Source organism: Neodiprion virginianus, chromosome 7, assembly GCF_021901495.1.
Source record: "Neodiprion virginianus isolate iyNeoVirg1 chromosome 7, iyNeoVirg1.1, whole genome shotgun sequence".
Taxonomy (NCBI): domain Eukaryota; kingdom Metazoa; phylum Arthropoda; class Insecta; order Hymenoptera; family Diprionidae; genus Neodiprion; species Neodiprion virginianus.
Genome location: NC_060883.1, coordinates 6,841,204 through 6,868,517, shown reverse-complemented (window position 1 = coordinate 6,868,517; position 27,314 = coordinate 6,841,204). Strand labels below are relative to the sequence as shown.

The following is a 27,314-nucleotide window of genomic DNA, read 5'->3' as shown; positions in this document are numbered from 1 at the left end:
GACCTAGTGTCAAACTTCTGGAATTGTCGGGGAGTGCTACTGCAACGTCACAGGCCGATGAACTAGGAAAATTACATTCGGTTGTACAGCCTGCGAATATTACTGTGACTCATACCTTATTGTCTTTCTTGCTTCACTAGATTGTTAACAAGCTCTGTTTCAGTTCCACTCACAGTTTCACTAGATTTTTGATATAGCAATCGACTTTTCCACCTACATTAAGTTGCTTCGGTTTCCGGAATTGCGTGATGTTTCGACCTAACCTAACATTTACAGAATCCTGCTAAGTTGTGGAAATTAGGATATTACAGAAATAAATAATTGACCATCGCGTTATCGCAATTCTTGATTTAATTTCACAAGGTAATATCTACATTACTCAATTAAAATGGTTGATGAGATTCAAAAGAAACTTCAAGCTGAACTTGATAAATTTAAAATTGTTCAAAAAGGTAAGATCAACTCTTTCCATTAAAACACTGGATTGATTTTCTCTCGACTCATTAATTCGTTAGAAATATTTCTCGATATCAGATTACCACAAGGCTCTTCTACAACGGCAGCAACTCGATGGACAGTTAAATGAAAATACCGCTGTAAAACAAGAGTTAGATCTTTTAAAATCAGGGAACGAAGTTTTTAAGTTAATTGGTCCGGTGCTGGTCAAGCAGGACTTGGAAGAGGCAAAGCAAAACGTTGTCAAAAGAATGGAGTACATTTCGGCCGAATTGTAAGTATCGCCTAAGATATTTCTAATAAAAATTTTACACTTCAGTACAACATTCGGCGAAACAAGAGTATGAATACTTTGCAACCAAAGGCCATATACAAGATTTTTACTACCTTCGTTACGAATGTTAATTGAATAAATCAAGTCACCTTCATTCAGCGATGTTTGATTTCTTCCAAGTGTTGATTATTGGTCAAATACATTTGAAGTTTGCGAGTGTTTCAAGATTCACGTAAAGCTGAAACTAGCAGCCAAAGGTGCCAACGTTGACTAAAAGAAGGCATAGTGCCGAACAATCGTAACTCTGTCAATTTGATTGGAAAGCTGATACTTTCACAGAATTACAGATACATAGGTATAGTAATAAGACTTGCCAATCGAAGAGTGTTTAATATTGTTTTCAGAAAACGCACTGAAGATTTGATAGCAAACCTGGACAAAAAGCAGGATACTCACCGCGAGGCATTGGCTAAACTTCAACAATCCTTTCAACAGGCTCAATTGAAGGCAGCTATGAAGGCCTAAAAACGATCGGAAAATACATAATTGTTAATAATCTACTAAATAATTCACTACTGCTGTGTACGCTTTGAGATTATCTTGTCATCTGAAGTCCCTAATGTGAACGTTATAATTCTCATTCATATTTTTCATTAAATACATTAATTACCTAATACATAATTAGATCTAAATTTAATTTACTGACCTCGTTTAAAACCTCAATAAAGAATATACTTTTGAACATTATAAAATCATAGATCCCTTGGAAAAATAATTAACAGTAGATCAAAAAGTTACCATTGCCTCTATTTAATAATCTAATCTTGAAGATGTTGAAAGGAATGTTTCAAAATTGAAATATTAAAAATATATGAAAACTATATATAAAAACTAAATAACTCAATTAAAAACTGTAGAAGTAACTAGTTATTGCTTCTGTTTCTGTGCGAAAAAAGATTGTTTGTGGTTCTTCTTATTTCATGAAATTTAAATACTTCCATTAACAGAGTTCGACTTTCGTATTGATATTCGTAAATTGTGCTGTTTAAAAGTCATTGTTCAGAATGCGAAACTGGCCAATCTCTTTTAATTCGTTGGAAAATTTCATTCAAAAATCCTACACGTTCAAAAAGCGTAGCCCACAATAAGGTCTACTTATTGTTGATCCGTTTGTATTTCTTCGTAGTGGTAGTTTATAAACGTTTAGTATATAATACCCTCGATAAATAGAGCGAAATAATTTTCTCGCTGAATATTTGCAGTATGAAGGATTTATTATCTACTGGTAAAACAACGGGCATTCTAATGATTGTTAAGATCGCATTCACACGTTTGCAAGAGTCTTATATAAGTTCTCTGTCAACAACATATAGTATTGAGACTTGTAAATAGATCATCCTGTTTACCAATTAAGTCACTGCAGACGTATCGTATAACGCAGTAAAAGAGTTGCGTAGTTTTTCGAATAAGAATCAAGTTGTACGGGAAGGTACGTTTGTTTACCAGCATTTATAATCGAAATATGTCGGCAGATAATTTGAATATTCTATTACGCGGAATCATATATTTCCCGATTAATCTATACTAGTAAACATCACGGAATCATTTGAATTTTTACATATCTGAATTCTACCGTATAGGTAAGAATACTAAACAAATGCAAATATTTGTCATAAGACCTTGACGGCATTGGTATAATTACTGAAACAATTTTTTTCACTTAGAATTGTTGATAAAAGTAAATTTTACCCAACGACTATCGGCGATTCATATTTTGGGATCAAATTTTTAGCAAAAAAAAGCAGTTATATAGGCTTCGTCAAATAAAAATATGCTATTAGTAAAATAAACAAACATGTAATATTATCCCGTAGTGTACTAATTTCTTTGCGAACCAAAATCTGATTAAGATGAGGGAATACGAGGACGCAATAAACTGACCGCATTGTTATTCATAACTATCGAGTGCGAGGTCTTTAAAGTTTGGATATATCTCCGGTAGAAAAACTATGTTCGTAACATTTTTTACGATGGATTTGATAGGATCAGTTTCCGGCTAATCCGACGCCCACGACAACTCTTAACTTAATTCGTTTCCTCGTAAGTTCTTTTCATTTTCTATTCCATTCGAAATTTGAATGGTCAAACAAGCTTTCAAGTCTTGCCCTATTGAATATACATCGTTATCGATAAATAATAAGCCGACGCAGTATTTATAAGCAGTCAAGTTTCGTTGTTATATTATATAACGTGAGGTCTCGAATTTCTTATGATTTAAAATTTGAATGGGAGGACAGGCGAGTAAACGAATTGCTGGGTTTCGAAATGAATTACAGATCCGAGCACCGTTCTTTTTTGCTCATATATTTGTTTAATAGATAACATAACAAGCGGGTATCCGGCCCCAGTCGGTAGCGCGAACCTCCTCCTAAACATAGTAATTATTATCTTTATCGTGTATATAATATTTATAATATAGTAATAGTATAATGATTCGTATCTACAACGTTGATATAGAAAATATGTTTATACAAATAGGAAAGTATATATAATATATTATAATATAATATACATATTACAACGATTACGTACATAATTATATATAATATCTCAATATCATATTAAAATAGAATATTATTGTTGCCAATTGTATGACGCTGGTGCGCTGGCGCATATACATTGTATTATCAATTTTTATTATCTATATTCTTACATTTCGCGTGCGCGGCCGAGAGGTTTAATAGGATTTCACGTTAACGTTAGTTGGGCGTAATTAACTCTTTTGTTAGTATCAACGCGTCTTATTATTGTATACACATATCCTATATTCAATATTGACTCAAATTTGTGAATTATGTAAGGGTATTACACGCGTGTCTGACGCCAGGTTCGTGTATTTCATGGTCACGTAAGTTGGACGTGGGCACAACTGCTGACTTTCACTTTAGCATTTTACTTCAAGCCCTACGCGTCAATTGATATGCGCAGTTCAAAGATTCTTCAGGCGAATGGACCTCAGCCAAGACAGTTGAACTACGTTACGATATGGGCGCAATAAAAATAATCCCGTCAATCCTGCTGGTCAAAGATCTATAAAATAGTGATATTAATTCCTCTTGATTAGTTCATAACCCTTCTCTAAGACAGGTGCTAGAGGATGTGAAACGAATTAACGAAAAATTATTCATGTAAACTTCAACTGGCTTTCTATGATTATTCCGGGAACGAACGTGGAGGTGTAGCTATAAAGCAATATGGCGACGAGAACCGAACTATCGGCAAAATATTTTATGTCAATTATGCGAATAGAAAACATATACAGACAACTTGATGCAATTTGCGAGGCTTTAGTTTTTTCACATGCAGCCTGTAAACCTGTAAAAAATACTATAAAAGTGCTCATTAAAAATTAAATACGGGCCCCGAAATTAGGTTAACGTATTTTTTCGCCACCAGATGTCACAGCGCTACATTTCCATTCCCAATGATAAATCGTCGACCCCCCCCCCCCCCCCCCCCCCCCGTATTGTACAATTTATACACCAAGTCCGATTACTCGTTTAGAACGCAAGTGCGAACAAGGGCGTCGATGACGGAATAAGGATCACAGTTACTACTGGGCCTCCTGTCCTCCAAGTACCCTTTCTTGTCCTCGGCGACGCCGCGAGGTATACGAATACTGACGTTCCTGTTCGCGACGCCGGCGCTGAAGTCGTGGATACTGCTGGTCTCGCACTTTCCGGTTAAACGGCGCTCGTTGTCCTTTCCTCCGCGTGGATCGTAGGCCTGGATGTGCCTGAGGTGCTTCTTGCTGAGGCGGTCGATGGCCCTCTCGATCTCGGCGATTCCGCCATCGGCGCGCATCGTCTTCGTCGAGAAATTGGTGTGGGCACCAGCGCCGTTCCACGCTCCATCGACGGGTTTCGGGTCGAGGGTCGCGATCACGCCGTACTCCTCGGCGATGCGGTGGAGGATGAACCGCGCCATCCAAAGGTCGTCTCCCCCCGATATCCCGACGCAGGGACCGACCTGGAACTCCCACTGCGAGGGCATCACCTCGGCGTTTGTTCCGGCGATCTTCACCCCGGCGTAAAGACACGCTCTGTAATGAGCCTCGACGATTTCCCGCCCGATCACTCGGTCCGCACCGACACCGCAGTAGTACGGTCCCTGGGGTCCGGGGTAACCGTTCTTCGGCCAGCCCAACGGCCTGTTGTCGAAGTCGAGGAAGGTGTACTCCTGCTCGATACCGAACCACGGCTCCTGATCCTTCACGGCTTCCATCGATTGCATGGCGGCGAACCGCTTGTTACTTTCCGTCGGTGTCTTGTCCGGCTTGTAAGTCTCGCAGAGGACCAGCTTGTTGTCGCCTCTTCGGAAGGGGTCGCGATAGATCGCCACCGGGGTCAGGTAAATGTCACTGTTGGCACCGTCCGCTTGGTACGTTGAACTACCGTCGTACGTCCAAATTGGCAACTCTGCAAATGAACAAACGTATGGTATGAGCTTCGTTAACTAGGTTCATCTTTTCTGAATACTGGCATTGTCACTTTTCAATGCGTCATCTGGTGGAAAACAAATTAAAGTAATGCAATCAGACTGACAGCTGAGCGTTGATCGACGTGTTTTTCACGTGTGGATGGTAGAACAGATGTATTATTGATGTTGGTTAATTAATTTTCATGACATGAGTGATTTGAAACTCCAAGAAGTACGATTTGCTTCCATTAAAATTAAAAACTTAGGTTATGTGGTGATAAAATGACGCCGATAATCAGGTTCTGACGTCATGAGGACATTATCCAATACTTGTCATCACGACAGTGGACAGCAAGGTATGTGGAGATTCTCAAAATAATCATTATATGTATATGGTCACTAATTTGCATCGGTAATCCGTAATGAACAATTCTTTAAATTGTCGGTTAATATATCATGCCGTAGTATACAATTTCATTACAGCGATTACTTCATGATTCGAGAAAGGTATGGTTACTGTTTTGTTTTTCTACTCCATATCATTAAAATTTGTAGCACGCTTTATTTTGCATAATTACGTAACGACTTGGCCTTGGTATAAATATATTCCCGAAACCTCTGGAGACTTTCTCTTATAAAAAGGATTCCAGCATCCAAATACGAGATGTAAGATATTGATAAGCGTATGAACGTAATTTATGCACATATTGCAAACAATTTTTATACATGGGTACTATACGAATCCACGCAATTAAGATAAAATGTATTACTCTATGTGATAACAATGTAAAAGTGACTGTGTATAAAGCATTCACTGCTCTCTTTTTCTCAATTAAGCGTACACCTCCAGTGAAATAAAAAATTATAGCGTATTTAAAACGCCAATGGTTGTCCACATGTGAACGATACGTTTACGAATCCCCGCTAGATTGTCAATTTACAGTCAACAATGTAAAAGTTGACCGTAACCTGACTTGTCGTAATTAGAAAACATCCAAGCGAAAATTCAAAATCTCAATAATTTTCAAAGTTTTCTGATCGTATTGCGTGCTATCAGGGTTCTTTTAACAAAATTTCATAGTTTTAAAGTTATTAGGCGTATATGTACGATTGAAGGAGAGAATGATTAATGACCTCTAGGATTCTACTCTGACTAATGAATTGCACAGTTCCTGGTACGTGTACATGTATCATTTCTTCCAGGATAATTCATCGAATGGACAACCAGCGAGTGTCGCGTGACTTGGTAAACCGTCGTTGGATGTGATTATCCTGATATTCAAAGTGTTTCAACCAACCCTTGGGGTCCTTCGGGATAAAATCGACGGTGCGAGTCTTGCTTCGTAGTCCCTCGCCGGTACCATCGATCCAGATGTACTTTGCCTGGATTGTGTTCTCAGGCATGGGAAGGTCCAGGTACCGATTCAGGAGGGTCTTATCGATCCCAGCGTTGGGCGAATCCCTCAACACTGCTCGCGACATCGTGGTGCTGAAACAACGTTTAAAGTACAAGTTAATATCACGTAGAATTTTTTCGTCGATATGTAAAGTCTGATCAAGGCCCACAGCGTGTTAATAGATAAACACAGCGGAATGAAAAAAGCGGAACCTCTTTGTCCTCGTACTTGACAAAAGACAAGTGTCAACAGACAAAGTAGGGTAAAAACACTTCATCAACCCATGTGTAAGACGATGATAAGAGACCATTAAACTTACGACGGAGACAAGCTAACTTTGAGTTTGCCTAACAGCTGTTCAAAGTCTGATCAGAGCAGTGTTTGCATTTTCGGAACATTGATATATGTATTGCTTCTGTGATTATACACAGCTACGAGAATACCAGACGATCACCTTCGTGAGTAATGATTATGATCACGCTGTTACAGTCAAGGTGCTTTAATAGACTTTCATTGACACTCGCATTCACGAAACTCGGATACTCTACATTATATTACATTCAAATGAAGAAAATCGTCGAACAAATGCGATTATTTAATTCGTTGCGTCCACAACGTGATAAGGCATGTGAAGAAGGAATGTCGTCGAACGATTTCAGACTTGGAGCAAAGAGCGATCGATGGCCGGATTTTCTTCATTCGAAATCTAAATTTCGGAATATCGTCGTCTGGGGAAAAAATCAGTAAGATAAGAATCGTCGTTGTTCAGCTGGTGAATAACGGAAAGCCGTAAACTATCGACGTTAGTGCAATGATAATTACTGTGAACCATCTCTATTCTCACAGCTAGAAAGGACATTTTCTATACTGGCTTGAAAATTGAGGGTCTTTCAGTTACGGCTCACAAACTAAACGTAATCTTTTTCTTTTTCTTATTTTCGTTTTCATCGAGCTAAAGAATTTTCTATCCCATTTTTTTACACTGTGATTTTCCTTGTCTACAATTTGATACCCTGCATGTGTCAATCTTTCAAACCCCTTGCATGAAGCGTGGATTGAATTGACCATATCGATTGTCTTGCCCAATTCCTCACTTTTTATTTTCCAAGAAAGATTCATCGAGCGAATGAATTACTTCACCCCTTACACTATACTTGTACTCTTGTAGGGTACCATTCAGGCTGAAATTAGTGGGGAAAATTGGGCCTATTTTTAGCATCAAAGCTATACTGGTGAAGGAGTTGGAGAATTCGTTCTAAAACACTTCGCCCATAACTTCCAAGCTTTCTTCGCACCGGATATCAAGCTTGTGGCTGTAACCTATCAATTGCTAGAAACGAACGGTGTGAATCACCTGCAACTAATCGTGTATATTTAATAATGCTGTTTTGAGTCTGGAATATTGACGCCCACGCAAGCTGCACATGAGCAGTGAGCTACGGTGCACTCATATTACTGACACTACACAACGCATTTACATAAACCCTCTTGCCGTCAAGTCATGGTTTACGCTTTCTAAGCTTCGTCTCTCTCAATTGACGAAGTGTTTCAAACTTGGAGAGTGAAATAGGGACATAGAAAAAAAAAATAGAGTGTTAATTCACTTCAACAAAAGAAATTACTGTACACGCTGTATAATGTGTTTAATGTATCAGTTCCTTGTCGAGCGTTACGCAATATCAGCTTCGTGATTACGAAAAATCGTATGCCAGTTAATGACCCATCATGTACGGTAATACTTAAGAGCTTATTGTGCTTATATGCCTCATATCGATAAGATTTATATAGGCCAATGCAAGCTATACTCTGAAATTATAAGGCACGATACGATAAGATTGAACGTTTATGGGTAAAAACAGTTTCCAGAAATACTCTGCGACAAGGTTATAGTATGATTAAAAATGTTTTTAAAACAGAAAATATCGGCAGGCTGTACGCATGATTGACAAAACCAAAACTGTAATAAATATTTCTGATTCGGTCTCTTTTCGATAGTAGTAAATGGATTTTCCAAACCCTTCCCTTGGTGCATAAATGTAAGTAGAAAAATAACCGTTCGAAATTTCAAAACGAAACAAATATCGAAGGAAATAAGTAAGAAGGAACGTTCGTAAATCTGAGTTTAGGTCCATCGTATATGAGTATCTTATCTTATCTTATCTTTAATGCGATCGTTTGGTAGAATTTCACAGCTACTGCCATTGTGACACTTAATCCGGATTGTTGTACACTCACGCATGTCAATCTGGCAATATTCAGCGATTGTTATCAGCTGTGACCTTTGGTCAACCATATATTGTGCTTGTTTAACCAACACACTTGGGTATATATACCTGCACATATACGTATATCGTGTCGGTAAAGGTTACGTGCGTTAATCACTGACATTGTTATTGTGAGTATCGTGAGTGCTCGTAGAATGAATTATACGTATTTCGTATCGACCAACCAAGGCCTGTGTACTGTGTGGTAGTAAATTCACGTACATCAGGGCGAATAGGGAGCCAAGATTGCTTGGAAGCTTTGACGATGACCAAAAACCAAACACATGAAATATTGGAGAGCTAGTCGAGTCGTGATTTGGAAATTTGACGAGGCGATGGATGGTTCAAAAGCCGATTCATTCACAAAGATAACGATGTTATGCCAAAGTCCAATATTACGAATAAATAAATAAAAGCCAGAATGCTTGAACAAGCTCTTGGTAAACATTGAACTCAATTTCGAATACCGGATCATTGGTTTAATTTCCCGAAGAGCTGCGCAGTCTAACAATAAGATAATCAATACCTGAAATGGCATCGCTGATTCCGAAAATTTACGACTCAACTGATTACAGAGTTGATACAGGAACTCCAAGATTGAATTACCGAAGAGTATAAGAGTTCATATTTATATCCCAATCTTACCTTATGCATCTGGCGAGTGTAATCCACGGTGGTTTGCACCCTACAGACACACGCTGGAAAATACCAGCCTCACATATCTTAATTAATATCCCCGTATTCATGATAAAATGGCTCTATAATTTATAGAATTAACGAGCTCGGTTGGCTTTTGATTCCCAAAACGGATGCCAGTCCTTGCGCAGATGGACTCGCGAACTACGTTGCTAATATCACAGGTTTTTCAGTTGTTGCTGTTTACAGGGCTGATTAATCTTTGAACACGTCACAATGATTAGCTGCGATCTTTCTTTGGGGGCGAAGAAAGTTATTGCGTCACTGATTATACAGAGAAAAGCTGAAAACGGCGAAAGCTCTCCAGTGGAAAGCAATGTACTGCCAACTCCCGCCTGGCCTCCCTTATATACTTCACCCCACCTTGCATCCTCAACTCTCCCTATAGTCAACGGGGTGTCCTATATTTGGCCCTGTGGTTCCCATGGGCTTTTGTTCCCGCCCTTCGAATGGCGTTTCTGTCTTCGCTTTACAAATATTTGTAGAACTCGACAAGGTTCGATCGGTATGATTCTTGGGCTTTTATGTAACCCAACGAATGAATGAATGGTCGTTAAAAATTCGCGTCGAAGACAACAAATCAAGCTTAATAATATACGATATATGAGTCAATGAAACCCGGCAGAATGAAGTTGATTGGCATCGACAACTTTTGACCTGTTCTGATTCGATGTAACTGATCTGATCGAATGAGATTGAACTCCAGTAACGTTGGGTTAAGGAGGTTGTGTTTAACGGAAAAATGATACTTTTTATTAATCTTATTACAAGGTAAGAGTATATTGAGTTTGTGTCAAATCGTTCGATTCGTAAGCTATGCAAATGTCTTTACGAATGAAAAAATAGAAAATACTGCAATTGTAAACAGAAGCTATAGATATCGATGCTTTCTTTCAAATTGTTTCAAAGTGGTTAAAAAAACCTCTAGTAGATTCGTTACGATAGCTTGTTTTATTCAGAAAACCATTTTGTACGAAGTACTTATACACTTTTTTTATGTATCATGCTGGAATGATTGGACTATACAGTTTTACGATATCACAGTACCGATATCGATTATGATAATGAAAAAAAATCACACAATCGATCCTACCGTTGAAAAAAAAGTGTTTCGGTGACTGTGAAAAATGGTATTTTGAACAAAACGAGTTGTCATAGAGTGAAATCGAACTATACTAGAGATAATCAAAATCTGTTCGAATTTTGAACAATTTTGAAGTTATTTGAAGTAAAGCATCGATATCTAAGATTTTATTTTACATTCGAGCATTTTTCATTTTTTCATTTTTCAATACGAAAATAGTAATGATACGATTACTTAATGGACGATTATTTCGTAATAGATTTATTAATCAGTGTCGATTTTAGTCAATCAACTTCTTTGAATAGTTTGACCAGAATTAAAAGTTCGTAAATACGACTTCACTCGAGAATAAGAATTCCGAGAAAGTTTTCCATACGACAAATCGATCTCCAGATTCTAACTGGCTTATGTCCAGCCCACATTTAAGCATATTAAAATTAAGAATACGAATATTTCTTTAAAGTATCATCCATCAAAAAAATTATTCAAAAATCTGCTATCGGGGTCTTGTTACAGTATGGATCGGAAAAAGTTGATATTAGTATTTCAGATAAATTTCTTTTTACAAGAATATCCACCCCGGTATTTTCGCTTACATTAATTGTTGAGCGCTTCTGTGTTTCGCAAACGCAACAAAAAGTGACAAAATCGCGGTAAAAGCTGCTCCAGTTGAGTTACTCCTACAGAATTCTTTGCAGCGAGGCCAGACGAATTATCAAACCGGCTGCGGTGCAGGTTTGTATTATACAAACCGACGGTCATGGTATGGTTTTACTATAGGGAGCTATATATTCTCACGATCTGATCACGGCCTTAGCATCTATATCCCTTCGAACAGGTATAGCCAACGAGCATTACAGGGTGTAAAATTTGAACCAGCTTCACCCACGACGTTTTTTTCCATTAATCGAACGTCATTTTTTCACACAAAAATGACACAAATTGGTTATTTGTTCGCTATAAACGTTCGGCAAAAAGCAGGTTAGTTTTTTCATTGGTTTATAGTTTGTAAATTAGTAGTAAGTTAATTTAGAGTTATTTGTGAATGTTTTATTGATAGAAAATAAGATCAAGTTTAATAAACAACGCTCTTTTCACGGGATTGTTGTGAAAAGGGAGGAGAAGGTATTCGGTAAGAGATGTTGTAGGAATTGAGACGTTCTGTGAATAATAAATAAAGTTATTTACGAATTTCATATCGCTGGTATCGTCAAGTGCACTGGAAAAGTTGATTTGAATTCATTGTTAGATTTAAGTCGTTCCACCTCTGTTGTAAAAGTTCATCGGAGAGATTCTGTCAACTTTAGTTTATCTAAAAGTAAAAGTCTTCCAGATAACTAAAGACCAGGATTTAACCAGCTAAAGATATCACGAATTCACAATAACTAAAAAGGAAACATCTTAAAAAAATCACTAATTCATCTTACGATATAAATCAATAAGACTTCTCGTAACGAACCAAATAAATAAATGATCGTAATAAAATAAATTGTAAGATAAAAATTCGGAAGACAACACCTTTCATCACAAGTTAAAATCAGAAATAAGTTCATATGCAATCATAGCCGCAAAATTGGAAAAATTATAATCTTTCGAAGAGTAGCAATTATTGATTGGATTGAAATATGAGACAGGAGTCATAAATTTTACTTGCATTAATTTAGTGTACAAATTTATTTATAACGAGTTTCCTCTTACAGTAAAGTTATAGATTGGAACGTTTGCGGTCAATTGCGGTATACGAACGATAAATATTCAACATGTAATTGGAAAATTTCTCCACTTATAATACGAACAATACGTCGTGGATATACCGGAGTTTAAATATCACCTCATAATGGTGTTTTCTTTCACCACAATACCTCCTCTGTTGACCAATACAAGTCTATTCGCATGCCCGTGTACTGTATTTTTACTGTCGCATCGGTCAACTTCAAAAGTGGAATGCGGAAAATCTCTCTATAATGAATGGTTTGCTTGACCCTTTGAGAAGCACATTTTTATACTAAACAAATTTTGAAGCATCATAGATGATTTTTAGGTTTCTGGGGTCGAAGATTACGATTCTGACCTCAAAATTACAAAATTCAAAACGATGATAAATTTTTGAATTTTTCAAATTCGTCTCGTTTTTCTTCAATCTAGCGTACCGAAAATTCTGAAAAAATATATGTTATGAAACTGTGTATGAAGAATACGAAAAAAATATTCAGAGCCTCAGCTGTCTACTTGACTGAAAAAAAAAAAGATTTTTTTTCTTTGAGACAAACCAGTTTTTTCACGTTAATTGTTTGTTACAAACATGGCAATAAATACATTATCGAAATTTAGTCTGAAATTTTCATGACTTAGGCACCCAAGAGTCTAAAAATGTTTATCTGCTTATAAAACGTGCATAAAAGTATTAGAAATTTGAAAAAAAGTTAGACTATACCTTCATGGGAGAACTGGGTTATTTTACTATCGTTCCAAACTTTCTTCTTACGGTTATCAGAGAATCTGTATAACTTTAGGTAAGGATTTCAGAGCGACGATATTACGAAGATAGGAAATTGATTCAGTTGTAGATTCAAGTTATTAGACAAATAAAATTTTGGGATTACAATTCAAGACAATTTTGTATTATTTTAACGATGAATCGATAATTGATGTGGCGATTGCTTGAAGCTGATATATTGCACCGTCAGTGTGACTACACAGGGTTTTCGTATTTCGTAGTAAATTTTCAAAATACAATTGACCCCATTTAATCGCAACCTATGATTGTAAACGAGATTGTCCGTGTTAAAAATACCGTGCTATTAGCTTCACTGTCATTAAAAAAACCGAGTCACTAATCAAATCCAGATTTGTTGATCTCGGAAAGCGAGCTGCGATCCCGGAATGAGGCGATTCAAATCAGTAATATCAAGGCACAAGGTGCGATACGGAGTTGTAATAAACAGAGGCAATTATATTATTAATACGTGCATGCAGCATAACTTTATCTTGTTTCAATCACTCGATCTACGACAGGTCTGCTTTCTGTCCGGGAGTTTGACCGAAATTTTTTCACGTGATAGAAAAGAACGTGGCTCGCAGACAAGGGAGCAAAGTAAAATTAAAAAAAAAAAAAAACAAAAAAAACGCAGACACGCAGCCAGTTAGAAGCTGCCTACGCTATATATCCTGGTACACAAAATGCAATGTACACGTATACATGTGTATCGTATGTTTTATCGTCAGCCAATTATCACGTGATGAAATCGTGAGACGCGAAGCAAACAGCTAATATATTTTAACCTTTGCAACCATTACTCCGTTCCTTTAATGACGTGGAGGGGCAAAAACGTGATTTTTTACTATACTATGTACTACAACTACAACGCACTTTGCGCATAGTAATTTCATTATCTCTTTTTGCCTCGTCACGTGCGGAGATAAGGATTAGATATGCATTGTACGTAGACTATTGCTCTGGAAGCGTTAGGCCGTTGCTCTTTGAATATCGTTAATACACTTCTCACAAAAATTGACCTGCCGTTTTTTTGTTCTTTTTTTTCGTTTTTTGTTTTTCGTGTAAAAAAAAAAAAACAGGTTATTTCAAAACGCCGTAACTTTGGGAAAAGTGTGGGTAGACTAATGATTAAAAATGCATTTTAAAGCTTGAAATGTGTGCTTTAAATTACGGTATCAACTTTTGATCTACGTCTGTTCGTTTCGAAGTTGTGCCAATTTGAAGCAATTTTTGACGAATATGCGAAATGCGGCTCAACTTCAAAATACTGTACGGGACGGGAGGATCAATCTTTTTTTTTTTTATTAATTTTGAAGATGAGCGTTTTCAAGCTTACGAATTTCCCTTCAAAATTCGTTTTTGCGACTTTCACCCCAAAGACGACGTTGTAAATCCATTAATTAAAATTTTAAACTCGATTCAACGCAGCTTGTGTAATAATGGCGATCTAGGTGTCCCCTGATATCATATCGAAGATGACGGTATCCCCTTCAAATTCCATTTTTAACATCAGCGCAACGATGCTTTCTTGCCGAGATATTAAATTTTAAACTCGAACTAACGCTCTTCAACTCACCCTCGGCATTAGTTTTACTCCAAGGTTCAAATCGATAAATACAAGTCATTCGATACAACAATCAGTGTGACGACTAAAAGATCTTCAAGAATCAACGGTTTCTTTGCTTTTTTATCTTCAGTTTGAGTCAAATCAACATCAATATCGATGTCGAGACGAGTGTAAAATTCTGAGTAGACGGTATCGTTTACTCGGATTCCAGAAAGTTCGTGGATAAGAAAAAGCACAAATTGACCAAACGTTACAACCTTCTTCAATTTTCCTGTTTATTCACGGTTGGCAGTATTCCGCGAGTAAAAGATGCGTGACATAAACTTGACAGGGAAACCGGGCATGTGCTTTGAATCGTGAAACAAGTGATTTACAATTTATACAACATATACGGGATCAGTTTTCTCATTTAGACTTGATGTCGCTAGTGCCAAAACTCAGTGATAATTATGTATCCGAAAGTATGTTATTCCCAGACATGTGATGTACGAGTATTGCGTCTGGTTCGACTCAACTCGACACAGATTGAGCCAGCGGTCGTTTACCTTCTCTAGTAAATTTCCGTCATCTCCTGGCAGACGAAAGGAGAAAAGAAAAGAAATATAATCAAGAAGTCCGGCAAGGCTTGGTCGGCTCGAAACCCTCGCAATACCAGTTGATTTACCTTTTCATCTCAAGGATACTTACCTACCACGTCTACACATGTATTACGAATAACCAGCTCTCAATGCGGTATACAATGTATGCCTTGACCTATTCAGAGTTTCGTTACTCTTTCAAATTTGCAATACCGTCAACGACGAACAGTATGAAAAAAGAAAAAAAATCAGCAAGATAAAAGCACCATTTCACAGGTTCAAGTCGTTCGTGTATTCGAGTATTTCAAAACTGTTCCATATGTATGTGTCTTAACTCTTTGAGTCACGCATTATTGCGCTGAGTCAACTTTTGTAAGAAGATAGTATTCCATGGTTTTTGGGGTCGTTGATTACGAATGTAAAATCGGATCTTAAATATTCGAGATGGCCGAGCCAATATTGTAAGCGAAAATTTCAAGTTTAATGAAATCCGGTCGAAAAAACTGAAATTTTGAAAATTCAAGATGGCGAATCTGATATGGGGGACGAAAATTTTAGACTTGATTGAATACGGTCAAAAAAACTTTTGCGCAGGGGTTTTCGGGGTCGCTGATTGGATATGCAATACCGATTTGTTAAAATCTGATTTCAGATTCATAATCAGCGACCCGAAAAACCCCTGGACAGGGTTTTTTCTCCGGATTAGATCGAATTTGACATTGTTGTCCGCCATATTGGGTCTGCCATTTTGATATAGGTGGTCAGTAAAGTTACCACTTTGAGTCAAAGGGTTAAACAGAAGTCAGTCAACTTTCCAGCCGTGTAATACCGGTTGTCTCAATCCGAGATATTTTCACCTTTTGGCAATATCTTCGACCAGGTCATTAATTACGTGTCTTGCAGATGATCTTTAAACTTTGATAGATCGAAAAAAATCAATGCCTTCTCATATCAAACAAGTTTTCGTGCCTTTCGTCCGAAGTCCGTAATAACGAATGAAAATTGGTGTTATCGGTCTGCTGACGTATATATAGCCATATGCGTACGTATATGTCGGCTATCAGCTATATCGTAAACAAACATGTCACAATATACTGACACTGTAAATATGATGTGATGAAAAATACTTCGAAATTCTGCTGACGCAAATTCCATTTTTCGTAACAATACAGATAAGAGCACTGATTAACAAAGTGCCCAAAAAAAAAAACACGCGATTCCAAAAAATAAAAGATTCAAATCATCAGCTTCAACGTATAACGACATGATTTTTCTTGGTATAACAATAATAATTTCACTTTCGCTCGGCAAAATTTTACACCAACTGTAACTTCATCTCCGATATATGCCTGATGTTTGTTTCAACGATTTCTCATTGACGTGAAATATCTGCTTGGTGTGGAATCGCAAACGATATCAAATTCAACAACGTCGATACAGCCAAATCAACTCTCGATTAGATAAATCTCGCAATGTGGTTATCTTGCAGTTTGACCCTATACATATGGTCTGAACGAATGTTCAATGCACTCGGCACAGATGTCGTCGTATCGTGTAGTATAATGATTTTCGAACGCTATAAATAGACAGGGACGAGGTTAGTGAGAGTATCGCGTGTTGATGACAATAAGTCAAGAAGAACTTTACACTTCTCATGCCCACCATTCAAATATACATAGATGTATATATATGTAAAAGGGACGTTACATATTAGTCGAATAATACGTTTCAGTATATACCTGCTATATATATATATATATATATATATATATATATATATATATATATATATATATATATATATATATATATATATATATATATATATATATATATATATATATATATACCATTAGTACGTTATACAAGTTATGACACACTTCCAATTGCGTGTTTCAAACAGAAACTAACGTAAATTTCTTTTTTATCCGTCAAAATCGAACGAACCGTATAATTTTGGAAGAGAGAAAAAAAAATGAATCAAATACACAAATAACGAGGTGTTTCTAAACTTTACTCAGACCTGAAACTTTTTATTCGAAGTGGAGCCTGTTAGTACCGATTTCCTATTAACAAAACTTTCCTCTGCATAGATATTCGCATCTTTGATATTGGGTTATCGTATGAATTCCCCGAACTAGAACTTCATCCATGGGGTGTTTCACCGGAGTAAATATTGACACCGTAATACACTTTATAGAGTGATTGGAAGAGTGATTACTTGAGAAATGAATTTTACTTTGATCACGTGATTTCTCATGATTTATAATATTCCATATGATTTCTTAATATTGTAATGAAATTCGTGTAATCATAAATGATTTCTCATGACCGCCAATGATTACCTTGATGATTACCGATACATAATTTTATTTCAATATTACCGATTTCAGTGTGATTTCGGAGATTACAAAGTGATCGCGACGACGGCGAAATGATTTCGAATGATACTGACACCTCAATTGCTTCGGTCAAACATCCCTTGACTTCATCGTTTCGATGTGATTCTGGTTAATGGGTTTGTGGCCTCTGGACTGTTTAACGGAACGATGCGAAGTGTTGAGAACAACAAAAGAACTTTATCGCTGGCCAGTGTCGGTGGCTGTGGAATCTCGAACCGAGAACAGCTGTACCGCACTTCATGCGTGACTTCACATTGGGTCAAGTTCCCATTCGGATGCCTGTGAATTTTCTTGACACTCCGCCAAGTTGTAATTAGAAAGTTACTTAATTCTTGGTGCCATCGATGAAAGCAACGGGCACTGACGATAAAAGGTTCGGAAGACTTATCGCTGTTAGATTTTATTTTCAAACAATATAACACAGCGAAAAACCTGACTCAAGGTGAAACATAATGTCGAATACAAGGTAAAATAAAAAATACAACTGCGAGTATGCAAGCAGCGATAATATTTCGCACGACTGCATTTATCGGTAATCATCTCCAATTAAAACATCCATACTGCAACGACACGTTACGTCATGTGCCAGTTTCGACATTCTACCGCACGGTGTGTTGATATTAAATAAGGTACAGTAAAAAATTTTCACTGTCCGAATCAAACGACTCTCAGTTGTAAGCTCATTCAATATTACAAATTATTAATACGAGTATCTGACGACAAGACAGATCACGATGTTTAAAACGAGGAATACAATATTGTAAATAAATTATGAAAATCTTGAGATGCAGCAGCTGGTCCGGCAAGATGCGAGAACCTTGTTGCCCCACTTGCCGAAGGCAATTCAAGAACCATTGGTAATTAAAGTCCTTCAACTGCAATGGACTACGTCGTGTGTATACAAATGACACAACCCAACTTCGCAGTCAGACGTACAAAAAAGCCGGCAAAAAGTACGACACGCCGTGTATTATATGGCTTGATATGAACGTTATGGTTACTTTTTACGTGTCGATCAGAATCAGCGTCAATTATTATAAACTGTACAGCAATATATCGATAGAACGTGATAAGATTCGGCAAGTAAATCAGCGATGGCGATAAAAGCTGTCGCATCGACGTCGATAAGGATGCCAATTAGAAATTCCAAGTACCTCACGACTTGGCGGATAAGATCAGACCAATAAATCAGACATACTTGTTACCTATATCAATGGTCTGACTTTTTGTCCGCTAACTTGCGTATGTAACGTCTGTTTTTATCACATTTCTTTCGCACGAATTAAATCGCTGGTGTTACACTATGCACGGAAACCGATCGACAGGTACTATGGATACCGATGTAGGCATTCTCATTTCCTGGTACTGCATTGACCCTAATTGGAATAACACTTGGCAGGTTGGAATCGCACGTACACTCAAAGCTTGATGATAACTGTTATGATACTGTAAACAGGCTATTCAGGTCAAGAGAAATGATATTGTCATGTTTTGTACAAGTTTATCGGAAAGAGAAGATATTGTTCGCCATTGGCCAACAGGAGGCAAACGATATTTTCGTACGTACTTCTTATCGGCTGTAGAGACTCGATTTGATTGCTGTGTGACGGTAATTAAGATACACGAAAAAGGGTCCGTTAATTTATCAACCCATTATACAGATATTTTGTTTTTCTTATAAGCAGCAAAGAAAACTCTACATTGATATAAACTTCGTTCTGATACCAGATGGGTTTTTCCTCTCCATCAATTATCAGTTGTCCACTTTTAGCCGTACGCCAATGATGCTAATTCGATTAATTTCCATTTTCCCGAATTACTAATAGCTATAGTGTTCACTGATCGGTAGGCAGGCGAAGCCGTTGCATAATGTCGTTATGACGTGCAATCAGATGTTCGGCAATAGAGGCAACAGGTGTGATTATGTGGGAACGTTCGCAAGCTGAATCATAAAGTGAGTGTACCAGTTATAGACCCTGTTCCAATTATTGACCCTTTTTGATTGTAGCTGTTTGACCCTTAGGTCTAAATGTATCAAAAAATAAATTTGTACTGTCTAAACCTCTAGCAGTTGGTCTCAGTTATCCAAAAATTCACAATTCAATTGGGTCTTAACGTGTCAATAGCCTCAGAGCTAAGCAATTTCGAGACATTGACTTCAGACTGCACTCTGAATCGGCAATTCCATGCGTAACAAACAGTATTTTTTAAAACAATCCGCACCACTATTCGCAACGCAAATAACGTAAACAGTTTTCGAGATAATAAGAAAACAAAATTTCTGGAACATTTATTTTTAGAAAATCCTTCGGAAGTCATTAGCTCGGAATTCTGAGCACAAATCTTCCAACCTTGACCAATAGCTACAGCCGAGGTAAACAATGATTAAATTAAAAGCAAGGACTGTTTATCTAATCCAACCAGCAAACACTACGCCTTTCGAAAATGTGTCACACTCGTGTTGACAAAGCATTTATTATCGGTTAGTTACCGAGAGTTTATGATTCATTCGAGCCCAAGCAAAGGCGTCACCCTTAAAACTTGAATCTCTGGTGTGTAAAATCTCACTCGCAATACCTCCAAGTGTAGATTATTGACGTTTCAATTATGGCCGTGCAATGGATCCATTCGTACTACTGCCATCGAAACTCGGGAGTGCTTATTTTCTTTCATGGTGTATTAAATATGCCTTCGCTAACTCTGGTTCTTACGCCTATCTGACCCACTTGACATGGTTAAATTGTAAACAGGTATTTACTAGGACATTAAACACCAGCTACTAATATCGCTTCAACTTTTAAGCTAATCGATCCTTCTTCTACCAAGCTGAATTACAACGTGATCATCTTCGTGAGAAAGTTTTGCAAGACTCACATTTGGACCGAGGTAATGTTTTCGGTTATTTATCATACTGGACGGGGGTAAAAACTTGGACGGATCAATATTTGAAATGTCCGATGAATCGAGATTTCGGACGATTCATCTTTCGTTATTTTATTTTCGCATGTTTGAAATTTCGATATATCGTTCGTTTCAAACATTGACCCCCACCCATCATACTGTTTATTCTACGGCTCATAAGCCCTCAAGCACAAATGGCCATGATATCTAGTATGAGACTACTATAGTACTATTATATTACAATTCCCCGAACTATTGTGATGAACACATAATGGAAGTAATTACACCTTCGATAAATTTTCACGTTTAATTAATACCAAACGTTAATAGAAGCCATTTAAGATAATCACAGTAGAAATTCCCCCTTTCAAAGTGTGAAAACGTACGTTTACGCTTTTTTAATTACGTTCAAACTTCCCAATGAATGTCAACCTCTTAAGCATTATAAATATCTTCCATTTTTCGGAATCGTTCGATGACCGCGTATCAATTTAAGGCTTGGCAATTCGTTACATTAATAGGCAGGTATATAAAGATGTGTGCCTCCAATGCTACACAAAAAAGACACAAGGTAGATACTGTCAGTCCAGTTTATGAAAAAATGTACAGCTGCTCTCGACACGGTCCGAGATTATTGCGTTGATAAGCTTATCATTTTCACAGTACACGCACACGCATGTTATTAGGTATTATCACATTTCCTTGAAAATTCGACACACCCGTACGCATACGTTATAAGAATAAATTTGTATATTTACGCTCGCTGCATAGGATTTAATATTAAATCTTGTCGCGTTTAGTTAAATAATTGGTACTTTTTTACGAGTAGATACTTATTACAGTTCGACAACTCAGTGACGCGTTCGTCGTACCTACAAAGGTGCGTTATCAATGATGCATGACACTAATTGGCTGAATGGCCGTTGAGGATGACTGAAATCCAACGAAATGAAAATTAACTTCAAAGGTGGTGAATTTTCATCGTAATTAATGGAGTAGAAGCTGTTATTCGGGACAATCAACTCGATGGAACGTGTTCTTGCAGAATCGCTTAGCAATTGGATGTACAAAACATGAAAATGTCACGGAAGTATCGCGACTGCAGACGTACAAGAGCGGCATTTAACTAAGCAAACAGTAAAAAGGAAACGAAGAAAAGAAAAAATCAAATCAAGATAAACGCGAGAGACGAAAAAAAGACAAATAAATAAATAAAAAATCGTTGTATATTGTGAGAGGAACCTTTATTCAAGAATGTAAACCACGCAAGGTTACGTCATTATGGCAGAGTAACGGCGTGTATATAGTTGGCTGTGCGGACTCGTGGGGGAGACTGGCAGGAAATCAGCCAACCACTCGGAAAATTAATTGCATCATCGTAAATGAGGCTATTCTAAGTCGTCTGTATAACATTTCTCAGCTGTGAGGTTACTGTATCCATAAATTTGTTCGTCGATCGAGTTCGTTTGGAGATGGAAAAGAAATGAATAAAAAATTTGTAACAAGTCTTTTGAGAGAATATACTTAACAAAAACTGAACAAAGTCGATTCGATAACAGAGACGGAGAAAGAATTAGTTATGGAGAAGGAAACGTGGGATTCTGTTGCGGTTAGAAAGTTGCGACGATTCTCTCTCGGGTTTAAAGACGTATGCGTTGTACTTAATCAGGTAGAGTGTGCAATTTTACTAAAACGCGTGCCCTGAATAACGAAAAACTATCTTTCAGCTACTCTGTCCATTAGATTCCTTTGGTATTCATTGACACATTGACAGAAAAACAAAAATATATATGTTCGTTTCAAACGGTTGTTGATTATATCTGATCAAAACATCATTTCACTTCTGAAGGTCGGACGTTTGCTTGCGTTGGATTCCCAACAACTACACAATTATTCTTGTCATCGGAAAGATGGTTAAATGGTTTATTCGATTTCGAACCGTTTGTTTCAGGACCGTTTAATAAAGTTCAAACTTCATTGTATGCTACTTTTCAACGGTCAGCAAATTGTCTATATAAATGCTTTCGAGTCAACCGAGAATGACAATTTTTCTTCGTTTATTGCGAATGTGACAAATAATTAATACGAGGTTGACGTTAGTGACGTTACCTACTTCAACGATGCGTGTTTAGGAAAATCGTTACTTCACACCTTTAGGACTTGTCTGACATTCAGCTAATGAATCGTAACGAAGAAATAAATGTTCACACTTTGAGAAGCCAACTCCTTGAAAGTCGTTCGAAAATTGTAAAACGATTTGTTTCACGATGTTTCGTTACGTTAACGCAACTGACTTCAGTCTTGTTTCAGCTTTAATTAATACACCATGTGGGACATGGATGTCTTTGAACATGGCACAACATCGAGAACAGCTACAGTCGTCGGATCTATTAGTCTCGGGTGTATTCCATGAAGCTCTTTTATTCGAGACCAGTGCCAACGCATCGCGAGAGAGTTTTGTACTAACGGATGCATCAAGTATATATAAGAACCCGAGGCAATATGCCTGCAGCACAAAGAACGAAGCTGAGCGAGTGCAGCTTGGACAAAGGCCCGAGCATGTGCCAAGTTCTCATAAATATTTACACCGTCTCTGTCGAATACATGTGCTGAACTGACAATGAGAGATTCCTGGTCTCATTTCATAACTATAATAACCATACTTGGAAGACCAACAGATCCAACTGATCATACGAATCGAGAAGAACGTGTAGACCATGAAATTTTTTTTACCGACGAATCAACTTTGCTAACGCATTAACCTTTACGGTATATGGTAATTTTTTTATTCTTTGTTTCGTTTTCAGTCTTTCGATGACGTCGATAATTGCTAATTTTGCACTTCATCAGCCGTGCCGCACGTGAATAACACGCCAGCTGCCAATGAAACGGAGAATTGTAGTATAAACGGAGTGAAAAAAACTCGTTTAATCACCACGGAAATATTTTTCCTACCGAGTAGCGTCGTAGGTGATGTAAAGTTTAGAACGTGGAATAGTTTGTGCCTGGGGGAGGCGGTTCCGTTGTATTTCCGAGTGCCTCGCCATGAGTAGCTTGCGTGTCGTACACAAGGTGGGCACATATTGTACGTATACATAAAACCATCTAGCACGTGTTCCATGAGGCAGTGTGCCAAGAGGACGAACATGGATGGCTTGGATGATAAGAACCGAACCGAAATGATTGTTCGACAAATCGACGATGGTTTGACAACTATCGACCCTGAGTGACCGCAACTTTTTATGTAATATACACGGAATTTCAGTTTTATCGTATTCGTGAGAAATGGACTTGGAAAATCGATTCCAACGTTTACTACGAATCGGTGAATCATGAAGCGAAGCACAGGAAAATCAGATGCGAGAAAAAAAAAAAAAAATACTGCGCCCGAATTAATGTACCGCTGGAAATAGTCAACGTCGTTTCAATTCAAACTGCTGCCAATAACTAATGGGTTCGAATCAATTGGGACAGCTTTCAACCGGTAAATTGAATATCGGGTACTATAATTTTTCAGTGGAAAAGCTCGCATCCATTCTTTTTGACGCACGTTCTAACTTGCCTAACCCTGATGTGAATGAGGAATCGATCCAGGTTGCCATAGCTACTCGCTACAACAAACCTTCGATTCGTCCGCCAAGATCGAGATGTCGAAATCAAAATTGCCCGCAGTTTGAGTCAGAGATTGTTCGGGCAAACTGTTTCACAAATTTTCGTAAAATTTTCTACACCAATTCGCGGTCCAATTGCGGTACGGAACTTCACCTGGTTACACAGCGTCTATTTCTGACGGTTACAAACTTCATTTTTAAAGTATTAAAAAAGAAAAAAAATTATTAAACGATGAAATTGTTTCATCCAACTCTTGAATAAAAACCGCTTCAGATTTTCCACTATATTTTCCTCTTTCCGAAGCGGAAATTTTCATTTGTTTATTATTAATTGAAAATCGGTTATTTCTCTACAAAATTCGAACTGACGTTTCGATCGCAAACCGTGGGGGCGGAAATATTTAAAGAAGGAGTCGTGACGAGGGTTGTAATACACTTAACGGTGTGAAAGGACCGTCGAAACTTTCCGTCAAGGCTTGAAGCTGATGAAAGTGGGAAGTGTGAAATCGACAGGTCAAATATCGTTCGAAACGGTAGAAAAGAAAAGTCGCGCGCGATAAATGTAAACCTAAATCAGAGATTCGTTAGTGGAATTCCGATCCCTGGGTTATCTTACCTGAAGATTTATTCTTCTGATATAACTGGAAGCTCTTTCTCTGTCCGTCCAAAACGACGTCCGATAACTGCGACCGTCTTTTCTCAACGCGCGACGATTACCGACTGAGCAAAAATCTTATTCTGCACCCACGCGCCGAACGGTCATCAACTGACGAGTCAGTTTGCTCGCGACATTTATGTACAGTTTCGAGCGCATGCGTCGATCATCCCTCCCCTTAGCCGATTGCCTGCCAAACTCTCTCACGCCATGCTCTACCAGCCGCTACCACCACCACCACCACCACTTCTGCTTATCGCGACTCTCCTTTCAGTGCACAAATCATCATCCTCGAAGCGGATGCATCGACTTTATACGCATGTGTAATGTAGGCGTGATTAACAACCGCAAGGCAACCCTGACTGTACATATGATTAGGGGGACACTATAAACTGCAAGGCTCCTGCTTTGCTGCAGCGTAGTTTCGCCTAGCTGTAAAATAGTATCTCGGCTTGTACGAAGTTGTTTTATCACCGATGTTGAAACCCAGGACGACTTTTCTAAGTCCCTTAGTCGTCTTAGGGCCTGACGGCGGGCGGCAGTCCGAAATGATTGAGGTCTACTGAAAAACGGATAATCGACCACTATTGGGCCTCTGCACGCAGATCACCTTAACCCACAAATGTGTTGGTCCAGGATTCCTGAAGACAGCGTGTAGAGTAGAACCTCGATTATCCGAACGTCGGCATAAGAAGTATATTTTTAATGCGTATTAGTTTAATTTTTAATACATTGTTACTCGCTGAAAAATTTGGAGCAACCGTTCGTCAACTGACAATAGACGACTATATAAAACCAAAGTAATAAAATGATCGTTCGATATTTAAAAGTGGTTCAATATATATTTATATGTTTAATACGGACTGTTTGACAATTTAAATTGCTGTTGTATATATTATTATACTTAATTTAAGATTAAAATTCCATTTCGGTGATCCGTACTTTTGATTATCTAAACTTATTGGGGTCGGTCCCAATTTTATTCGGATAATCGAGGTTCTACTGTATTACAAAGTCGTTAAAATACTGTCCGAATGACGTCTTATGGACAGTTTTCTCACGTACAAAGGAAGAAAGATATTCAGGGGACATGAAGATTTGATTTCAAGATCGAAATGCGCGTCATGAGACATCTTTTAGTCAATTTTTTACCTTTTGGAGATGATTGAATCTTCCCAAACTGCACTAAACTTAAAATCGTTACAAAGTCGTTCGAAGGATGTCTCATAACGTATTTTTAGATGTTTGGTTGTAAAGTCATTTAAGAGTTCGGAAAGACATCTTTTGGATAACTACAAAGATATCTTTTCGAGTTAAAAAAATAGGTCATATATGTCATCTTTTAAACGTCTTTTTGATGACTTTGAGTTTTGTGCTGATAAGGTTGATTCGGAAACGGGCATCCGTCGACTTTTAGTCGTCCTTAAATCGTTCTAGTGCCGTATATCAGTAAAAAGTGATGCAAAACTGACATTCGTTGACTTTTTTTGAAAATATTAACCATAGACTATATGAATTCCTAAGTGGACAAGTTTGGCAGCCAGTTCCTCAACGATATTTACGATTTTTCATGATCCACGATATGCGTTTAGAAAGTCAATTCGAAACACGTGTTTATCTTTTTCCGATATTTACTTACCAACTCCGTTCATTCTTAATTGTGGAATAGAAAAAGATGGTCATTTTTAATATCGTAAAACTTACTATCTACGCGTATCTTTTCAAATAATTATGAACAGATCGAACATGAATGAATAATCCAAAAATGAAAAGCAGTAGGTGCTAATTAATTGAATACAAGCAGCGTAGTTTATCAATTGTTGTTTCCCAAACTAAACATTGGAAAGTTTTTACTACAGTTGTACACGTGACAGTGACAATTACCAACAAATGTCAAATGCCAAATCGAAAATGGGAAAAGGGACAACTTATACGTTGATGTTAACTGCCATGTCACCGACTGTAAGATTCCTACGCTTCCGAAGCCGTACTCTGAGATCACATCACACATCGCCCCGTCTCCCACACATATGGATTTATGCCTAGCGCCCACGTGGAGATAAAAATCTCAACTTGGTTCAAATTTTTCCATTGCCATCGGGTTCGGCAAGCTCGTTTGGATCAAGTTTGATACGATGACCCTGATAAAAAAAAAAAAAAAACTTTATATGCACATAAATTGTACATTGAGAAATTCGTTGCTGACCATTTTTCCTGACCACTATCATGAATTCTAAGATTACGGTAATATTTTTAGAATCGGAAACGAAAGTGAAACTATTTATCGCAAGGCCTCAAGACTTTCGTATTTTTCAACGATTTTCACATCAAAATTTGTTTAATCTTCATTTGGAAAATAAACCGAAGTTGTGCCGTTGTGTTTGCAAAAGAAAAAAAAAATTTCCCAAGACAGATGACTTCAAAACGATGGAAAAAAAAATTTACTCGTACGT

At 37.6% G+C, this 27,314-nt stretch overlaps 2 protein-coding genes across 2 annotated transcripts; one reads left to right on the top strand and one right to left on the bottom strand.

Annotated features, from left to right (window-relative positions):
• The first annotated feature begins 94 nt into the window (after positions 1–94).
• Positions 95–3,895, top strand: LOC124309574 (prefoldin subunit 6). Its single transcript, XM_046773301.1, has 3 exons — positions 95–452; positions 535–730; positions 1,135–3,895. The coding sequence occupies exons 1-3, from the start codon at positions 389–391 to the stop codon at positions 1,253–1,255; spliced, it is 381 nt and encodes a 126-aa protein (XP_046629257.1). The 5' UTR covers positions 95–388; the 3' UTR covers positions 1,256–3,895.
• LOC124309572 (glutamine synthetase 2 cytoplasmic) lies at positions 3,079–24,974 on the bottom strand. The gene is made up of 3 exons (XM_046773298.1): positions 24,823–24,974; positions 6,508–6,698; positions 3,079–5,208 (listed from the first exon to the last, which is right to left on the bottom strand). Exons 2-3 carry the CDS (start codon positions 6,689–6,691, stop codon positions 4,283–4,285), a joined length of 1,110 nt encoding a protein of 369 aa, XP_046629254.1. The 5' UTR covers positions 6,692–6,698; positions 24,823–24,974; the 3' UTR covers positions 3,079–4,282.
• Positions 24,975–27,314: the final 2,340 nt, after the last annotated feature.

Bases quoted from the DNA above. Each gene is read 5' to 3' on its own strand.
- LOC124309574 (XM_046773301.1), top strand. From the start codon at position 389: ATGGTTGATGAGATTCAAAAGAAACTTCAAGCTGAACTTGATAAATTT. The intron at 453-534 runs GTAAGATCAACT...TCTCGATATCAG, and splicing joins ATTTAAAATTGTTCAAAAAG to ATTACCACAAGGCTCTTCTA. The intron at 731-1,134 runs GTAAGTATCGCC...TATTGTTTTCAG, and splicing joins GAGTACATTTCGGCCGAATT to AAAACGCACTGAAGATTTGA.
- LOC124309572 (XM_046773298.1), bottom strand. From the start codon at position 6,691: ATGTCGCGAGCAGTGTTGAGGGATTCGCCCAACGCTGGGATCGATAAG. The intron at 5,209-6,507 runs GTTGGTTGAAAC...GTTCATTTGCAG, and splicing joins TATCCCGAAGGACCCCAAGG to AGTTGCCAATTTGGACGTAC.